The sequence below is a fragment of the Cydia splendana genome, chromosome 5 (genome assembly GCF_910591565.1).
Source record: "Cydia splendana chromosome 5, ilCydSple1.2, whole genome shotgun sequence".
Lineage (NCBI taxonomy): Eukaryota > Metazoa > Arthropoda > Insecta > Lepidoptera > Tortricidae > Cydia > Cydia splendana.
Window position 1 is genome coordinate 14,129,373 of NC_085964.1, and position 18,243 is coordinate 14,147,615.

At 40.8% G+C, this 18,243-nt stretch overlaps 1 protein-coding gene across 2 annotated transcripts in view; it reads left to right on the top strand.

The window, feature by feature from the left end:
• Positions 1-16,608, top strand: part of LOC134790760 (G-protein coupled receptor Mth-like) — a 38,036-nt gene extending 21,428 nt beyond the window's left edge. Inside the window, exons 5-9 of one of the 2 annotated variants that reach the window (XM_063761682.1) lie at positions 2,455-2,639; positions 7,766-7,958; positions 8,525-8,715; positions 9,851-9,877; positions 16,276-16,608. In XM_063761682.1, the coding sequence (XP_063617752.1) occupies positions 2,455-2,639; positions 7,766-7,958; positions 8,525-8,715; positions 9,851-9,877; positions 16,276-16,415 (736 nt within the window). In that variant the 3' untranslated portion in view covers positions 16,416-16,608. The remainder of the gene's footprint in view (positions 1-2,454; positions 2,640-7,765; positions 7,959-8,524; positions 8,716-9,850; positions 9,878-16,275) is intronic. The other variant, XM_063761683.1, reaches the window with a different exon arrangement.
• The last annotated feature ends 1,635 nt before the right edge of the window (positions 16,609-18,243 follow it).

Here is an 18,243-nt window from a genome sequence, read left to right on the forward strand (position 1 = left end):
CTTATTATCATATAAAATGAACTTTAAGACTGTACTAATAAATATTATTTACAATTTTAGTAACAAAACAACAAAACGATTTTAAATTAAAGTAACTTGGAAAGACTGTATTTTACGAATTGGCCGACTAAGTGGCGAACTGGAGTCATACCTACTTACCTAAACACAATATCTTAAAAGTCATATTTATTTCGTGTTCATTTGCTTAGATACATTTGCTTCTTTAATTTTAGCCGCTGCATTTGTTACAATTTCATATATGTGTAGACAGGTTCTCCTTATTACACCGACATAAAGCTTATAATTAGCTATGGCAGTTCTGATAATGGTTTGGGACTTCTTGTTTTCGGCGATATCAGACAAAAGGGTATTGGAAAACAACACGTTCTAATGAATGGAACGCCACCGGCCAGCATTTATTACCTGAGCACTAGTGTGAAAGTGACTCCAGTCAACATGAATGATTACCAATTTTGAGATCTATCTTAATGTATTTAGCAATATAATTGCAAGGTAACCAAGGTAGCATGGGTTTTTATGGTTCTCGCGTGAAATCCTGCGTTTCAAATGCCGCTGTACTTTTTTTGCTTCGTTGGTAGATTAGTAACTAATCTAACAGTTAGGTAATTGATAAAAATAACAAATAACCACAAAGTAGTAGTAGGTAGTATTTGTCTGCATACCTATTCTTCGCGAAACTATATAACTTACACCATTATATATAAAATGTGTTTCTTTGATTGAAATGTAATATGTAATGAAATTAACTTAAAAGCAATAATAGTAAAAAAAATTGGCCAAGTGCGAGTCGGACTCGCACACGAAGGGTTCCGTACCATTATCTATAAAAACGGTCACCCATCCAAGTACTGACCCCGCCCGACGTTGCTTAACTTCGGTCAAAAATCACGTTTGTTGTATGGGAACCCCACTTAAGTCTTTATTTTATTCTGTTTTTAGTATTTGTTGTTATAGCGGCAACGGAAATACATCATCTGTGAAAATTTCAGCTGTCTATCACAGATCACGAGATACAGCCTGGTGACAGACGGACGGACGGACGGACGGACGGACGGACGGACAGCGGAGTCTTAGTAATAGGGTCCCGTTTTACCCTTTGGGTACGGAACCCTAATTAAGGTTCTAAACTAGGGACGAGTTAGTTCAAAATTAAAAATAGTAGACTATATAGAATAGGGACACCTACTTCCATTCATATACAGAGTCATTTTTGGACCGTTAGCCATATTGTGCGAGGTGATTAGGTAGGTCATACTGAACAACTTTTTCTATGGGACCAACCTCGAAATCCCAAAAAAAATTTGGCCTTCCCATGGAAAACGTCGACATCGACATCCACTCGACCAAAATGTATGAAACGGCCAAAAAAATTTTTGTGATTTCGGAGTTGGTCCCATACAAAAAGTTGTTCAGTATGGCCTACCTAATCACCTCGCACAATATGGCTAACGGTCCAAAAATGACCCTGTATTGTATAGTTGGTTAAATATGTTATATTAACACATGTGTTAAAACTGATATAAATAATTTAAAAAAAATTCGTACGCTAAACGAGTTCATCTGAAGTCAACATTCAATACTAGACCTTGCATACCCAGAGCTAGAGCATTGATTGGCTCAAACTGTTTCGGATCCGTTCGGGCCGGTCTTAAGTACCCGTGTAAACGGAGATACGTATCTGAGAAACGTTTCTTGGGAACGGTTCTTGGATACGTATCCGGATCCCGGCGGTTCCGTGTAAACCGTGTTCTTAGCACCGCCGGTCTTAAGAACACGGGTATTCGTTTCGGCGTGTAACACGGATACCGGGAGCCCTACTCGAAACGGGAGTGGTCATTTCTCCATACAAACGTACTCCTCGTTTTCCTCTGTGGTTTTTGAAGCTAGAGCAATGATTTTTTCAACACAGATTAATATTATCAATATCTGTGTCGGACCGTTTTGCTTTTTTTGATATTTTTGTTTTTTAAGGCGCTAGAGCCCTTCAAAAATGGCCAAAATGGCCTAATTGACTATGCCGCAATGAGAGGCGCGGCATTCAAAACTGATATCAATTAGCCAAAAAAGCAAAACGGTCCGACACAGATAATTTCATAATCATTTAGATTTCCAAATTTGGTTACGATTGGTTAAGTTTTGGAGGAGGAAACAGAGGAGTACGAAACCTCGATTTTTGAGATTTTTACGCAGGATTTTTCACCTTGTCCTTATCGCACTACTTTTAGGTGCCGCTTCCGTTAGCGAGACGGGTATATTTACCTAAAATATTTAAAACTCAGCTCTTTGCTCTAGCTTCAAAAACCACGGAGGAAAACGAGGAGTACGTTTGTATGGAGAAATGACCACTCCCGTTGGCTCTTAAGTAAATACTTTCTGTATTCGAATTTAAACTGTTGTGAGACTTTCTGTATTTGTATTTTACTTTGTTTGCAGGAATGTTCGCACCGTGCATCCACTGCGTAAGTCCGGAGCGGACCGTCGCCGGTTCCTATGGTATTCCTTGTACGCGTGGAGCTTCGCTATCCTTCTGACGCTGGCCATGTTCCTGCTGGACAAGTATCCCGTGGCTGCAGTTTTGGATGCGGACATCGGAGTGGACTTTTGCTGGTTTGGGACAAGTAAGTCTTTAAGCAAAACTTCTGTCATAAGTTAGGTAAGTCTATTTATTTTACTTACCTAACAAAAAACCGGCCAAGTGCGAGTCGGACTCGCGTTCCAAGGGTTCCGTATATTACACAATTTTTAACAATCAGTGCCGGATTAAGATATGTTGATGCCCTAAGGATTTCTAGGTGCCCCCTCTCCCTCGGGTCATCAAGATTACATTGATTTTTTGGTAAATTGAGAGAAGTTCATTGCCGCGTTACAGCTGAGAATGGAAATCAGTCACATCATTTTATCACGAAAATTGACAGTGCCGCAGCAGTAATGTTGCAACAGAGTACCTAATGCTGTTGCAGTCGCCACCCGAATGTCACCTTTATCATAGCTTAGAAAGTAATAGAAACGCGAGCGAAGCGAGCGCGGAAATTTTTCGATATAAAAACGCAATATGATAGTCAGTTGTAAATTTTTACTTTTAGTATGGAAATCAGTCACATCATTTTATCACGGAAGTTGACAGTACTGCAGCAGTAACGTTGCAACAGAGTAATGTTGCTGCAGTCGCCACCCGAATGTCACCTTTATCATACCTCATAAAGTTATTGAAAACGCGAGCGAAGCGAGCGCGAAAATTTTTCGATATACAAACGCAATTTTACTTTTAGTCCCAACCAGGCGCGAATCCAGGATTTCATACAGAGAAGGGATGGGACAGTTTTCTATCAGCCTAGCTTCGCATAGGGCTCGATATTTCTTAGGCTTCGATATTCGAGGTTGTTTTCATGCATAAAATATGCAAGAAAGCAGAGCTTGGAATTGAATTGGCGAAGTGTGAGAAAGGCAGTAGGCCTAGCTGCGAAAGAGGAAAGCTTTAGGATTTGGATCCACGCCCAAGTGTAATTAAGGCAGAAGGCCTCGCATAAGACCTAACGCCGAACCGCAAAAGAGTGGGTTGAAATCGAATCTATGCATGTAATCACGACTCTTCTACTGCTACCGATTGTTTCCCAAAGAATTACGCGCCATTATTTTTACAAATTAGCTTTTGGACAGCTAAAAAAAATCGTGTGGTAAAAACGATGTGTCTGTCCCTAATTTTAAAATTTGTTCATCTTTTTCAACCTGGCATTTTGGTGCCCCTCCTGAACGTGGTGAGCACGTGCTTGTTTTGCTTATTGGTTACAAAGTCTTTATTAATTCAACCATTAAAGTCGACGAGTACAAAAAACTTTAAGCTAGCTCTCAATTTAACATTTTTTTTTAAACATTCTTTTTAATTTGACCTTACAATTACTCGTAAGTAGGTAAGACCGTTAAATATTTTTCTCAAAAATGGACGGCAAAGTCGACTTTGCCGTCTAAAAAATAGGTCGCGAAGCGCTTAGTTTATGGTCAGTCAAAAATTAAAAAGTTAAAAACATTGCAGTCTCGATTTTGGGACTGCAATGTCGCATACAAATTCCATTATTTGTCGAGTTCCAAACTTTTTAAAAGTTGAAATGGCCATATCAATTGAAGGCACAGGCCCTTTGAACAGCCAAACAGATGATTAGTACCGCGACTATTTAGTTGTCTCAAATAGGTTGGCGTATTTTCGGCAGAAAAATACACTTCTATTTTTTTATTAAAAAAATAAAAAGGCGGCAAGGGCTTTCTTCTGTGAAAATATATACGTAACAACATTGCTTTTGTAAAATATTTCTATGATATTTATATTTCTTCCACCATTTTTGAGAAAAGCACTATATATGACTCGGCTGCAAGGCTACTTGCTGGATTCGGATTCAATTAAACGGACTCCCAAGGTCGTCCGTTTAAAACGAATCCTCAGCCTGCAAGTATCTACTTCCGAGCCTCGCCAATAATGTACTATAAAATGATTATCTTATCAGAAAATTATCACCAATTACTCTAAGAAAACTACTACTCTAAGTAATCCGGCACTGTTAACAATGTATTTTTTATGTGAAACGTGAGTGAAATCTCTTTAAAAAATCCGTAGGGGTCGGATTAAAAACTGTAATTAAGTCCGACTCACGCTTGACTGTACATTTCTAATAGGTTTTCCTGTCATCTATAGGTATAGACCTATTTTATGTATTTTTTTCAAAATTTTAGACCTAGTAGTTTCGGAGATAAGGGGGGGGGGGGGGGGGGGGAATGGTCATTTTTTGCCTATTTTCTTGAATAACTTCTAAACTGTTGATTCGAAAATTATAAAAAAAAATTATTTGAAATCCTTACAATAAGCTCTTTCATTTGATATGTAACATGATATAGTTTGATTTACCCCCCAAAAGTGGCCCCCATGTTTAAAATTCATTTGTTTACGTTACATGTCCGTATTCGGGTCATAAACTTACATATGTGTACCAAATTTCAACTTGATTGGTCCAGTAGTTCCGGAGAAAATCGGCTGTGACAGACGGACAGACAGACAGACAGACAGACAGACAGACAGACAGACAGACAGACAGACAGAAACCGGCGTCCTTCGGTGCACTGGTGGAATGAGCATATCAGTGCTCTACGTACAGAGTGCCTCAGGAAAAGAAGACTATCTCAGCGTGGCTATCGACGACCAAACTCTGAGGAACTGGTGGCAGAGTACAGAATGACACGTCGAAAACTGAAAAAGGCCATCAAGGATAGTAAGAGAAAATGCTGGGAGGATCTTATCAATGAAGTGGAGAAGGATCCATGGGGCAGGCCGTATAAGGTGGTCATGACCCGCCTGAAAAGTCAGCCAATGTTAACACCAACATGCCCTAATCTCTTAGAGAAGATAGTCACGGCGCTCTTCCCTCGGCAAAGAGAATATTGTGACCCGCCAATTCAGTGCGAAATCGAAGAAATTCCGCCTATTACGGAGCGCGAACTGATGGAAGCGTGTAGCCGAGTCGGAAATAATAAAGCCCCAGGACTAGATGGAGTTCCAAACAGTGCACTAAAAACAGCGATCAGGGCAGCACCGGCATTGTTTATGGAAGTTTACGACACATGTCTCAAAGAAGGCACTTTTCCCCGTAAGTGGAAGCAGCAGAGACTGGTACTACTCCCTAAAGGAAAGAAACCACCAAATGAACCATCCTCCTATCGCCCACTCTGCATGCTAGATACGGCGGGTAAGATATTGGAAAGGATAATCCATCAGAGGATCGAAGCAGCAGTTGAGCCGTTTCTTGCCAGTAGCCAGTATGGTTTCAGAAAAGGACGATCAACCCTAGATGCTATCAATCTAGTCGTATCGACAGCCAAAGATGCAATCGCGGGGACTCGATGGAAGGGTGGCACAAAGAAGTATTGCTTGGTGGCTACCTTAGACATAAAAAACGCCTTCAATTCCGCCAATTGGAATTGCGTTATGCGGGCCCTTGAAAGGAAAAGCGTACCGGGATACCTGCGGAAAATGGTTACGAGCTACTTCACAGATAGGCTCCTGAAATACGACACGAAAAACGGCCCCAAGGAATATAAAATAACTGGAGGTGTACCACAAGGTTCGGTCCTGGGCCCGCTCTTATGGAATATCATGTATGATGGCCTACTCGAACTAGTACTACCAGAGAATGTCAAACTGGTGGCGTATGCGGATGATGTGGCCGTTGTCATCGTCGCGAAATATCTCGCTGAGATTAATTACCACTTTGACTTGACTTTTGAAAAAATTAACCTGTGGATGGCAACGGTGAACCTGCGTCTAGCTGAACACAAGACCGAGGCAGTGCTTATAACTAGTAGGAAAAAGGTGGAAACCATCAAACTTAAAGTTGGAGAACATGAAATTACGTCACAGCCATTCATTCGATATTTGGGAGTAATGATTGATGCCCGACTCAATTTCAAGCAGCAGGTAGAGCATGTAAGCGCTAAAGCGTCGGCAGTGAGGGCAAGTCTATCACGACTGATGCCAAACATTGGAGGCCCGAAACAGACCAGGAGGATACTACTATCGTCAGTCATCACGTCAGTGCTTACGTATGGAATATCCATCTGGACTGACGCCCTCGGAACACAAAAAACAAGAAGAAAAATCGCATCAGTATATAGGCTCAGTGCCCTGAGAGTAGCCAGTGCCTTCCGCACGGTGTCTGAGGAAGCGGTTTGTGTCATAGCTGGAATGCTGCCTATCGCTGTGCTAGCCAAGGAAAGACAAGCGCTTTACAGACGACGGGAGTCATCTACGTCGAGCCCTGATGAACTGGGAACTGAAGAGCGGCAACGCAGCATACGCCGATGGCAAACACAGTGGGATACCGCAACAACGGGCAGGTGGACATACCGTCTTATTCCACAGATAAATGTCTGGCTGAGTCGGAACCATGGTGAAGTCAACTACTATTTGACACAGATGCTTTCGGGTCATGGCTGCTTTCGGGCGTATCTTCATCGTTTCAAACATGATGACTCTCCGGAGTGCCCGACCTGTCCTGGAGTTGTTGAAGACGCGGAGCACGTGTTCTTTGCGTGTCCCCGTTTCAACCTAGTACGAAATGCTCTGGAGACTGTCCTTAAACAAACGATTGAACCAGAGACATTAATAGGAGCAATGCTTATATCAAAGACGGCCTGGGACGCGACGAATGTTTTTGCAACTAAAGTTCTTCAAGACTTGCGTTCGATAGAAAGAGAGAGAGCCAGAAGGAAAGAAGTAGCGACTTCAAGCACATAAAGGAAGAGCAATTGCTATACCCTCTCCCCACGAAGTAATGCCTAGCGGTGGATCCCGTGGGGAAAGCAGAGGCCGGAGAAAGAGGAGGTTTTTTAGTCGGTATTGAACATCTGAGTCCGACATACCGGGCATGATCCTGATGATACGCAAATGTATTTTTCCGCCTCTTAAAAAAAAAAAAAAAAAAAAAAACAGACAGACAGACAGACAGACAGACAGACAGACAGACAGACAGACAGACGCACGAGTGATCCTATAAGGGTTCCGTTTTTTTCCTTTTGAGGTACGGAACCCTAAAAAAGATGTGTTTTCAGATTCTTATGATGTTACTGGTAAAAATTTTACTAGGCAAGAATACTTAATTCTAAAATAAATATCCATATAGGTAGATCAGAGACGTACCTTAGTAGAAAATCTCCGTAACAGAGTGCTTGGTTAATCATTTTTAAATTATTGTTACTTTTTCAGTACAAAATTCTAAATCGGACTGGCCACACTACATTTTCTTCGTGATCCCTATGGGTCTGGTGACGTGCATAAACTTCGTGCTGTGGGTGTTGACGGCGCGACACTGCGCACGCGTCAGGTCTGAGGTGCACCGGCTGCAGGCGGGCTCCGTCGGCGACCGCGCCAAGCGCCGTTTTCGCGATGATAGAGCAAAGTCAGTATACAGAACTTCTGAACTTATAGTTATCACCTCTAATGGATTATTATGCCATTTATGCCCCGTTTTTTGCACCGCAAAAATATTCTTACACGTTTGCAAGATCGAGTTTGCCAGATATCATATCATTGATATTGATATATTAGGACTTAGAGATGTAGTGACATCCTTTATCCAATGATATTAAGTATATAACTATAGAGTTATATACTTAATATCATTGGATAAAGGATGTCACTACATCTCTAAGTCCTATCTATACCTATCTATATAGGTTATACTCATACATAAGGATTGATAAAGAGCACAAAAAATACTCTTTCATATTTTATTTCATTGCCTACGAATCAATCTGATTTTGTTGCTTAATGTTCATACCATTCATCTTTTTTGTTATACTCAGTCAGTCTCAGTACGAAAAACACTGAAGTTGACTGAAGTAGCATGACAAATACGAACGTTTCCGAGAAAATGCGATGGCAAAAAAAAGTTCACTACATTTGTAATTATATAGGTAACGTCATGACGTTCCATGTTAAGATTTAGGTAATACGATGTTACAGATACATATTGACTGGAAAACTGTGGGTTGTGATGGGCGCCGGCTGGTTGGTCGAGATGCTGTCAACCCTAACCACGAACCCGAGGTGGTTTTGGGAAATCATCGATCGTTTTAACGAGCTCCAGGGAGTCTTCATATTCTTCATCCTCATCATGAAGCCGAAGCTTTATTACTTGATGAGGAAGAGATTAGGTAAGAGTCGCCGAATTAAAAGGGCAGATAGCAATGGTCACTTACATCTAGGACAATCCATGGTATGCCTCAATATTAGTGCACAAAAAAAGTTGGCAGACTTTCTAAGATCTCAGTCTGCACCAGTAGGTAGGTAATTGTTCATACGCCTGTTAAGAGACCCGTTTCTTAGCAGCTTGTAACCACCGATACAAGTGTTAACATCTTTTATTAGAAAGATCCTTTAGCTTGTATTAAAAGTTGATATAAATTTTCTATAAATGGACCTACCTAAGTCTTAGGCTGCGTCCCCACCAAAGCTGTGCGAGGATACGTAGCGAGGGATGTGTTTGTCATGAACCAATAGAAATACTTCATTTACCTATCCTCGCTCAGCGTAGCTCTAGTGGAAATATGTAGCTCAGCGGAATGAGGTTTTTGTACATACAAAACAATTGAAGGATGTGAGCGAGGAATGCGTTACGACTGTTACGAGGTACGGATGCAAAGCGAAAAACATAAAAAGCTTTGCTCCCACCTGACCGCACATCGCTCGCTTATTGGAAAAGAGCCTGCTACACACCGTCGCTACACATCCTCGTACCGGTCACCCGCTCAGTTTTGGTGGAAACGCAGCCTTAAGGGCGGGTGGAACATAGACTAGTTAGTATATATCCTAGCCGTAATATTTATGGCAACTATGGTCAGTTATTGTGTAGTTCCTGTGGAATTTGCTGCTAGACTTAAATGGGTCTCAAGTCTCAAGCATCTGCAGCAAGGTTTTCAGCAGCTGGCTCATGGCTCCTACCTGGTTGGTTCTAGTGATTATAATGTTGTGATAAATTAAAGATATAATAACATGTTTGTTTAGTTAAGTAGATTATGTTTATATTTGAAAAAGATGCCAGGTTTAGAATATTTCCAGATGAATGAATATCGTTGCGGGTGTATTAGTTTAGCGATATTCTATCTGGTTATCACAATATTGACGATGATATGACTAATACTACGTATCTATCATCAATGTATTCGGCGCTGATTTGAACTAAGTGCCTTTTAATCGACAAATGAGTCGGATATGTACCTAGGTGTACATACGCAATGATTATACTGATTATAATGATATGATATAAAACAGGATATATTGTTCTTTCAGGTTGCTCACGGATACCGATTGATACAAGTATATATTGAATTTATTGTCAATTTTCTTATTTCATTTTCGTTACGTTAACGCTACCATTATCGTAGCTTGTAACTAAGGATTCAAGTAATATGTTGCTATAACAAACTAACGCGGTTTCTTTGACTCCCATACAATTATTGTTTAGAATTCAAAATAAAACTCAAAGCGGCCAAGAGCATGTTGGGCCAATAGTCCGGTGGCCGGCTGCATGAAACAAACCTCATCAAAAAATAGAATATACCTACCCTGTAGAGGTACCTGACATTTAGTAGCTTCCAACGCACTTGGTCGGCCTAGGCTTAACCTGGCAGATTTTGTACAAATGGCAAAAACATTGGACAAAAATTCATCAAAAAAAACCTCATCGAAAAATAGAATGAAACTTGTATGGTAGGATACCTGACACAGTACTTTTTTTTACTGAGGACAGTAAAAAAAAATTGGTCGGCCTCACCTTCGCCTGGCAGTTTTTGCAGTCCGACCAGATTTATTGGGTCACGTGAGAGCTACAATTTACCTCATCGAAAAATAGAATGAAACAAACGGATTATAATAGCTAAAATAAGCCTGTTGACGTATGTCTTGGTCGGCCTCACCTTAACCTGGCAGTTTTTGCAGTCCGACCAAATTTATAAAAAAATCATCAAAAATTTTTTATCGAAAAATCGTATGAAACTGGTATGGTACGATGGCTGCCTTTGAGGACAGTAAAAAAAAAGTGGTCGGCCAAATCCTGTGTTGGCAGGTTCCTGTGTCCGTCCAATTTTGTGGTACCACGTGAGAGCTACAATTTACCTCATCGAAAAATAGAATGAAACAAACGGATTATAATAGCTAAAATAAGCCTGTTGACGTATGTCTTGGTCGGCCTCACCTTAACCTGGCAGTTTTTGCAGTCCGACCAAATTTATAAAAAAATCATCAAAATTTTTTTATAGAAAAATCGTAAGAAACTTGTATGGTACGATAGCTGCCTTTGAGGACAGTAAAAAAAAAAGTGGTCGGCCAAATCCTGTGTTGGCAGGTTCCTGTGTCCGACCAATTTTGTGGTACCACGTGAGAGCTACAATTTACCTCATCGAAAAATAGAATGTAACAAACGGATTATAATACCTAAAATAAACCTGTTGACGTATGGCTTGGTCGGCCTCACCGTAGCCTAGCAGTTTTTGCAGTCCGACCAAATTTGTGGTACCACGTGACAGCTACAATTTACCTCATCGAAAATAGGATGAAAATAAAACCGGATTATAATAGCTAAAATAAACCTGTTGACGTATGGCTTGTTACGGACGGCTTTCATAAATTCAATGTGGCAGTGTGCGGCAGAATCCACTTGCATCAAATTTGATGCAACACATTGTGGCTGGACATTAAGAGATGAAATGTATAAGATCAAATGGTTTGAAGGACACATAACGCCTTTGCGAGTCGAAGAAATAACAATAGATAAGTCGGAGTCTGGGGAAAGTTCGTCAAACTTCGACTCCGAAGATGATTATGATTAACAGTAATTATTAACTATAAAAGGGTTATTCCCACTAGTTACCACCAAGTTCTTATCAGTGGCAACTACTGGGAATTATTTTCCCACCTTTTACCACTGGTAACTACTGGGAATAAAAATTCCCAGTAGGTACCACCAAACCGAGTTGGTGGTAACTACTAATCATCTTCGGAGTTGAAGTCTGACGAACTTTCCCCAGACTCCGACTTATCTATTGTTATTTCTTCGACTCGCAAAGGCGTTATGTGTCCTTCAAACCATTTGATCTTATACATTTCATCTCTTAATGTCCAGCCACAATGTGTTGCATCAAATTTGATGCAAGTGGATTCTGCCGCACACTGCCACATTGAATTTATGAAAGCCGTCCGTAACAAGCCATACGTCAACAGGTTTATTTTAGCTATTATAATTCGTTTTTGACATTGGAAATGTCTTTTCGTTCGCTCCAGTATACGGTCCGATTTCACGAAAAAGTGCGATCCCCTTATATCTCGGAAAGTTGTGAAGATATGATATTAAAAAATAGGCTCAAAAGACGCATAATCACGAGAGCTGTAAGGTGCAAAAATAATTATTCGAGAAAGTCAAAAACAAAAAAAGTTATGGTCGAAATAGTGAAAATAAAATTCAATTTTTTCCGAATTTTTGATTTTGGTGCTCGATAATTTGGAAACGAAGAATGATATCAAAAATTTGAGAAAAACGGCTCTGGACAATTTAGTCAGCTACAATTTGAGCCTAAAACAAGGGAGAGGGAGAGGGAGAGGGAGAGGGAGAGGGAGAGGGAGAGGGAGAGGGAGAGGGAGAGGGAGAGGGAGAGGGAGAGGGAGAGGGAGAGGGAGAGGGAGAGGGAGAGGGAGAGGGAGAGGGAGAGGGAGAGGGAGAGGGAGAGGGAGAGGGAGAGGGAGAGGGAGAGGGAGAGGGAGAGGGAGAGGGAGAGGGAGAGGGAGAGGGAGAGGGAGAGGGAGAGGGAGAGGGAGAGGGAGAGGGAGAGGGAGAGGGAGAGGGAGAGGGAGAGGGAGAGGGAGAGGGAGAGGGAGAGGGAGAGGGAGAGGGAGAGGGAGAGGGAGAGGGAGAGGGAGAGGGAGAGGGAGAGGGAGAGGGAGAGGGAGAGGGAGAGGGAGAGGGAGAGGGAGAGGGAGAGGGAGAGGGAGAGGGAGAGGGAGAGGGAGAGGGAGAGGGAGAGGGAGAGGGAGAGGGAGAGGGAGAGGGAGAGGGAGAGGGAGAGGGAGAGGGAGAGGGAGAGGGAGAGGGAGAGGGAGAGGGAGAGGGAGAGGGAGAGGGAGAGGGAGAGGGAGAGGGAGAGGGAGAGGGAGAGGGAGGAGAGGGAGAGGGAGAGGGAGAGGGAGAGGGAGAGGGAGAGGGAGAGGGAGAGGGAGAGGGAGAGGGAGAGGGAGAGGGAGAGGGAGAGGGAGAGGGAGAGGGAGAGGGAGAGGGAGAGGGAGAGGGAGAGGGAGAGGGAGAGGGAGAGGGAGAGGGAGAGGGAGAGGGAGAGGGAGAGGGAGAGGGAGAGGGAGAGGGAGAGGGAGAGGGAGAGGGAGAGGGAGAGGGAGAGGGAGAGGGAGAGGGAGAGGGAGAGGGAGAGGGAGAGGGAGAGGGAGAGGGAGAGGGAGAGGGAGAGGGAGAGGGAGAGGGAGAGGGAGAGGGAGAGACACAAAATAAAAGAGAAACATAAAAAAGAAAAAGTGCCACGAAATGGTCTCACCTCAGCATGTTGCTGGCGGCTGCTAGCAGATAGCTGATGCTGAACCCTGGCAATACCTAGTGGAGCTCGGGTTTAATACAACATAAGCACACGCTGTTTTGGTCATCGGACTCGTCTCGATGAGCACTTAGGAGAGTAGTACCCAAGATAGAGCTGATGCTGAACCCTGGCTGTACCTAAAGGAACTCAGGTTTGTTGCAACATAGGCACACGCTGTTTTGGTCATCCGACTCGTCTTGATGAGCACTTAGGACAGTAGTACCCAAGATAGAGCTGATGCTGAACCCTGGTTGTACCTAGCGGAACTCAGGTTTGGTGCAACATAGGCACACGCTGTTTTGGACACCCGATTCGTCATGATGAGCACATGGTAGAGCATTACCCAAGATAGCTGATGCTGAACCCTGGTAGTACCTATTGGAACTCAGGTTTGGTGCAACATAGACAAACGCTGTTATGGTATTCTCTCGTCGCGTCAAACTGCTGTCAAGAAAATTTCATAGCTTGCAGCAAATGGGCCGCTGCCGATCACCACTTCTCGAGTTGACTACGGATTTGCCGTGTAATAATTTTCGTGTACTTTGAACATTAATATATCCTGCTTATTAATCGAAAAATGAAATATGTACCTATACTTATGCGCCGCGGCGACAATTATTCAAACTTGGATACGCGTGTGGAAATTTTGCAATTTGTTTGTTCACATGCGTTATGTCCAGGATACTTGTGTTAGTCTAAGAATAAAATAATTATCATTCAACGTTGTACATAGTTTTATTTTGTAACTTTTTCCTTATCCAGACTTTCTCGTAGCCCAGCGACAATATTTTTTCGAATTCCGTAGATTCATTTCCAATGTGCTCGATAGTCGTGTGAGGCACGAAATCTGTGAATTTTTTTTTCATCCTATTTTCGATGAGGTAAATTGTAGCTGTCACGTGGTACCACAAATTTGGTCGGACTGCAAAAACTGCCAGGCTACGGTGAGGCCGACCAAGCCATACGTCAAAGGTTTATTTTAGGTATTATAATCCGTTTGTTACATTCTATTTTTCGATGAGGTAAATTGTAGCTCTCACGTGGTACCACAAAATTGGTCGGACACAGGAACCTGCCAACACAGGATTTGGCCGACCACTTTTTTTTTCACTGTCCTCAAAGGCAGCTATCGTACCATACAAGTTTCATACGATTTTTCGATAAAAAAAATTTTGATGATTTTTTTATAAATTTGGTCGGACTGCAAAAACTGCCAGGTTAAGGTGAGGCCGACCAAGACATACGTCAACAGGCTTATTTTAGCTATTATAATCCGTTTGTTTCATTCTATTTTTCGATGAGGTAAATTGTAGCTCTCACGTGGTACCACAAAATTGGACGGACACAAGAACCTGCCAACACAGGATTTGGCCGACCACTTTTTTTTTTACTGTCCTCAAAGGCAGCTATCGTACCATACAAGATTCATACGATTTTTCTATAAAAAAATTTTGATGATTTTTTTATAAATTTGGTCGGACTGCAAAAACTGCCAGGTTAAGGTGAGGCCGACCAAGACATACGTCAACAGGCTTATTTTAGCTATTATAATCCGTTTGTTTCATTCTATTTTTCGATGAGGTAAAATTGTAGCTCTCACGTGGTACCACAAAATTGGTCGGACACAGGAACCTGCCAACACAGGATTTGGCCGACCACTTTTTTTTTACTGTCCTCAAAGGCAGCTATCGTACCATACAAGTTTCATACGATTTTTCTATAAATTTTTTTTGATATTTTTTATAAATTTGGTCGGACTGCAAAAACTGCCAGGTTAAGGTGAGGCCGACCAAGACACATACGTCAACAGGCTTATTTTAGCCATTATAATCCGTTTGTTTCATTCTATTTTTCGATGAGGTAAATTGTAGCTCTCATGTGGTACCACAAAATTGGTCGGACACAGGAACCTGCTAACACAGGATTTGGCCAACCACTTTTTTTTTACTGTCCTCAAAGACAGCCATCGTACCATACCAGTTTCATACGATTTTTCGATAAAAAAATTTTGATGATTTTTTTATAAATTTGGTCGGACTGCAAAAACTGCCAGGTTAAGGTGAGGCCGACCAAGACATACGTCAACAGGCTTATTTTAGCTATTATAATCCGTTTGTTTCATTCTATTTTTCGATGAGGTAAATTGTAGCTCTCACGTGACCCAATAAATCTGGTCGGACTGCAAAAACTGCCAGGCTAAGGTGAGGCCGACCAATTTTTTTTTACTGTCGTCAAGGTCAGGTATCCTACCATACAAGTTTCATTCTATTTTTGGATGAGGTTTTTTTTGATGAATTTTTGTCCAACGTTTTTGCCATTTGTACAAAATCTGCCAGGTTAAGCCTAGGCCGACCAAGTGCGTTGGAAGCTACTAAATGTCAGGTACCTCTACAGGGTAGGTATATTCTATTTTTTGATGAGGTTTGTTTCATGCAGCCGGCCACCGGACTACAAGCTCAGTGTTGGGTTCCGTAGTTGCTTGTAATGCTTGTCCGTCACAATAGGCGCGGACTTAGAAATGTTTTTTTTTTATTAAAAGAGTCTTATACTCTCAGAACTCTGTCCTTTTATATATATTATCTACATTCAAGAAAATCTACCCAGTATCAGTGATGAACGCTTTGTTTATGTCCAATTAACACTATTTGAAATATAATGTAATTATTGTGTGATTAAATTGATGTGGGATGGTCAAGTAATTCTACCTGCATTACTAGCATACACTTAGTTATACATTCATTAGATCTCGGGTTAATAAAGTCAATACTTACCTATATTTTTATGGGAGTCAATATCCATATCCAAAATAACTAAAGAAAAAAAACATAAATACTCGTAGTTGCAGCTTACGCTTTTTTGTACTTGGACTACTAATTGAATAGGCTAATTTATTAATGCTTCAGCAACACCAAAGATATATTGACTGAGTAGTACAGCGCCATCTGTTTTGGATGTCAAACTAAGGATGACTTTTTTTTTCACAGACTTTACCTCTCTATTACAATTAATTCTCTTTGGCACCACTAAAAACTTTAATTATGAGCTATTCACATGTCTAATTTGCATAACTGTTGTTGTATATTTAATTATTTACCACCTGAGCTTACATCATCATTCTCTAACCGGCACAAATATTAACAGGACTGGAGAAACCCGGCGCGTTGAAAAACGGCACCTCGTCGTCCGGTCGCACGTCATCCACCTTCCTCTCACGGACCATCAGCACTGATGAGCGCACTAACTTGAGGACTTCACTGCCCGAATGTGCTAAAAAAGCCTAACTTGCGACACTCACCGATGTGTAAATTACGAACATAAGTATTTTAGCTGGTTTGTTAGTGCACGACACCTTGCATTTTGTGTCTATGCGCTGAAACTTGGCACAGTTGATTCTTAGCTGGTCATGAGCAGATACAGACCGGGAGCCGTCGAGAGCCACCTCTCATTTAGTGGGGGGAAGGGGGGAAGTTCGACGCTGCGGCGCTTCACTTGGAGCAACATGTCTCTAAAACTATACCTATTAGGGCATGTAATATATAATTTTCAGATAAATTGAGGATGAGGAATCTATTTTTAGAACAAAAACAATGCACTTTCTAACAAAAAAAAGAATAAAGTAGATAAGACTAAAAAACGTACTTTTTTTATAAGCACCATTTTTTTTAAAGTGTAGCAGGAATCTGAAAACAAAAAATACAGTCGTAAAGCTACACTTATTACGTTTAAAAAAACATATAGTTTATTATACAAAACCTGTTGATAAATGGGAGATAAAAAATAATATTAAGCGTGGGTCAGAGTGATATCAATGCAAAATATTATTAAGGGTGGAAAGTTACTTATAATTTGTTCTACAATCGTTTTTTTTTTAGTTTTTCGTAAATAACTCGTAAACGGTAGCACAGCAAAAAGATATCTTTTACGTAAATAATCTGTTTCAGATTTCTTATAAAATAAGTGCTACTTTTTTTCGCTAGGATCAATATTTAAAAAAATATTGAAGGGAGAAAATAAATTCTAAGGTCCCCTTTTTTAGTCATTCGTAAATAACTCGTAAACGATGGCCAATAGCAAAAAATGTTTTATTACATGAATAATCTACATAAAATTTCCTACAAAAAAGGTTATTCAAACTTTTTCGCTAGGATCATAGGGGCTTTACGACTGTATTTTTTGTTTTCAGATTACTTCTATACTTTAAAAAAAATTGGTGATTATAAAAAAATCAAAAATACGTTTTTTAGTCTTATCTACTTTATTCTTTTTTTTTGTTGGAAAGTGCATTGTTTTTGTTCTAAAAATAGATTCATCATCCTTAATTTATCCGAAAATGATAATTATATTACATGCCCTAATAGGTATAGTTTTAGAGAAATATTGCTCCAAGTGAAGCGCCGCAGCATCGAACTTAGACTACATGAGAGGATGCTCTCGGCGTCTCCCGGTTAACAATCAACTGTGCCAAGTTTCAGCGCATAGTCTCAAAGTGCAAGGTCCCCATACAACGGTGTGCACTAACAAACCAGCTATTTTTACGTATATTAACTTGAGTGATGTTTATAACAGAGATTGATGTCTGCCAGACAGTAGAAATCTGAATTGTATTTTTTTCTATGTCTCACTTCTGCCTCCTTTGAAGTTAAAATAAAATTAATGTGCAAAGTAAGTATCTCTGCTTGGTTACAATGTTAAGTGGCTCTAAAGTTTACGTGAGTATGTCTTAAATCTAAATACATACAGTAGTAGGTACATTTCTGTAATGCCGCTTATATGATTATTTGTGATATTTAATAAATACCTACTAGCTTTTGTCTGCGGCTTTGCGCGCATAACGTAAGGTGGGTCATACGTCATACACATTTTTCGTTCGAATATTTTCTTTTCTAAGTAGGTATGAGTAAAGAACATTGATTGGTAAAACAAATATCCGCTATAGGGATGTTGACTGACAATTCATACCAGCTTCTTTTTTCCAACTGAATAAAATTTTCTCTTTGTAGTTCTTTTCGAGATATTGAATAGAAATTGTGTCCAATTTGGATTTTTCTGTAATTTTTTAGGCGATATTTAGTTGCGATCAGAACTGAAGCTCCATAATTTCCGAAAATA